Source organism: Myotis lucifugus, unplaced genomic scaffold, assembly GCF_000147115.1.
Source record: "Myotis lucifugus unplaced genomic scaffold, Myoluc2.0 scaffold_60, whole genome shotgun sequence".
Lineage (NCBI taxonomy): Eukaryota > Metazoa > Chordata > Mammalia > Chiroptera > Vespertilionidae > Myotis > Myotis lucifugus.
In genome coordinates, this window is record NW_005871108.1 from 6,450,961 (window position 1) to 6,453,323 (window position 2,363).

Here is a 2,363-nt window from a genome sequence, read left to right on the forward strand (position 1 = left end):
AGCCCCTGGGGCCGGACTGAGGAGCTGCCATAACTGCTCCCCCCCTCCGCCCTTGTTGATCCCGTGGGGACCCCGCCCCGCCCCAACCCTGCACAAGAGGCATTTGCCGGATAGCCTCCAGGCAAAGGCTAGATTAGCACCTCCCTAGAGGACACAAAGTTCTTCCACTGCAGACGCAGCTGATTATCACAGCCAGTCGGGCCTGGAGGTCAAATCCCTCTAGTATTAACTACAACAATCAAGGCTTTAACTACAACAAGACTGCGCAGAAAGACCACTAGGGGGTGTACCAAAAAAACGTAAAAAATGCGGAGACAAAGAAACAGGACAAAACTATCAAGGGAGGATATTGAGTTCAGAACCACACTTTTGAGGTCTCTCAAGAGGCTTCTAGAGTCTGTTGATAAACTTGATGAGATGTACAGGAAATCTAATGAGACCCTCGATGGTGTGATAAAGGACCATCTAGAAAGTAAGCATACACTGACTGAAATAAAGAATATTATACAGACTCCCAACAGCAGACCAGAGGAGCGCAAGAATCAAGTCAAAAATTTGAAATGCGAAGAAGCGAGAAACACCCAACCGGAAAAGCAAAATGAAAAAAGAACCCAAAAATACGAAGATAGTGTAAGGAGCCTCTGGGACAGCTTCAAACGTACCAACATCAGAATTATAGGAGTACCAGAAGATGAGAGAGAGCAAGATATTGAAAACCTATTTGAAGAAATAATGACAGAAAACTTCCCCCACCTGGTGAAAGAAATAGACTTACAGGTCCAGGAAGCGCAGGGAACCCCAAACAAAAGGAATCCAAAGAGGACCACACCAAGACACATCATAATTAAAATGCCAAGAGCAAAAGACAAAGAGAGAATCTTAAAAGCAGCAAGAGAAAGAAACTCAGTTACCTACAAGGGAATACCCATAAGACTGTCAGCTGATTTCTCAACAGAAACTTTGCAGGCCAGAAGGGAGTGGCAAGAAATATTCAAAGTGATGAATAGCAAGAACCTACAACCAAGATTACTTTATTCAGCAAAGCTATCATTCAGAATTGAAGGTCAGATAAAGAGCTTCACAGATAAGGAAAAGCTAAAGGAGTTCATCACCACCAAACCAGTATTATATGAAATGCTGAAAGGTATACTTTAAGAAGAGGAAGAAGAAGAAAAAGGTAAAGATACAAATTATGAACAACAAATATGCATCTATCAACAAGTGAATCTAAGAATCAAGTGAATAAATAACCTGATGTACAGAATGAACTGGTGATTATAATAGAATCAGGGACATAGAAAGGGAATGGACTGACTATTCTTGGGGGAAAAGGGGTGTGGGAGATGCGGGAAGAGACTGGACAAAAATCGTGCACCTATGGATGAGGACAGTGGGTGGGGAGTGAGGGCGGAGGGTGGGGTGGGAGCTGGAAGGAGGGGAGTTATGGGGGGGAAAAAAGAGGAACAAATGTAATAATCTGAACAATAAAGATTTAATAAAAAAATAAAATAAAATAAAAAAACACAATTTAAAAAAAAACAAAAACAAACAAACAAACAAAACAAACAAACAAACAAAAAAAATAAAATAAAATACTTCCAAGATTTAAAATGTAGACAGTTAATATTAGCAATCTTGGGCTTTGTCCCTCAAAGTTGAATAAAAAGGCGCAAGAACCCAGCTGACATGGCTCAGTGGTTGAGCGTTTGCCTATGAACAAGGAGGTCATGGTTGGATTCCCGGTCAGGGCGCATGCTGGGGTTGTGGGCTCGAACCCCAGAGTAGGGTGTGCAGGAGGCAGCTGATCAATGATTCTCTCTCATCATTGGTGTTTCTATCTCTCTCTCCCTTCCTCTCTGAAATCAATAAAAAATATGTTTAAAAATAAATAAAGATAGCAAACACTGTTGGCTACAATGTGAATTTTATCATTCTTACCTTATTCCAAGATTATCAAGATGAGATTCATCAAGATTGAACAGTAATGAACCTGTGATTTCCTTTTCTATGGAGGAAAAGGTAAAAAAGAGATGAATGATTTCAGTATTTACAACATATGATTTTCAATTTCTTTCCATTTGAACCCACCAGAATTTACTCAGATCAACATTTATTGAGTGCATCCACTACAGGCAACGGACTGTAGCACTTTTCTATTTGCATCTGAAAAGGTCTTACTTTTAATTAGAAAGGCTTTTATGATAAATCAGGTAAACATTTTTTAATTAATTGAGTAAATTATTTGCAAAGAAGTCCAGCTGCAAAACTGGCAGCTTCCTCCTAAAGCAGTTAAGGTTTGGGATGGGGATAGGGAAATCCTATTGTTCTTAGAATAGTCAGGTCAAACCCACAGCCTGAGGGAT

At 40.2% G+C, this 2,363-nt stretch overlaps 1 protein-coding gene across 1 annotated transcript in view; it reads right to left on the reverse strand.

The window, feature by feature from the left end:
- Positions 1-2,363, reverse strand: part of SAMHD1 (SAM and HD domain containing deoxynucleoside triphosphate triphosphohydrolase 1) — a 65,509-nt gene that overhangs the window by 59,546 nt on the left and 3,600 nt on the right. The window contains 1 exon segment of the mRNA XM_023754496.1: positions 1,939-2,000. Coding sequence (XP_023610264.1) covers positions 1,939-2,000 — 62 coding nt within the window.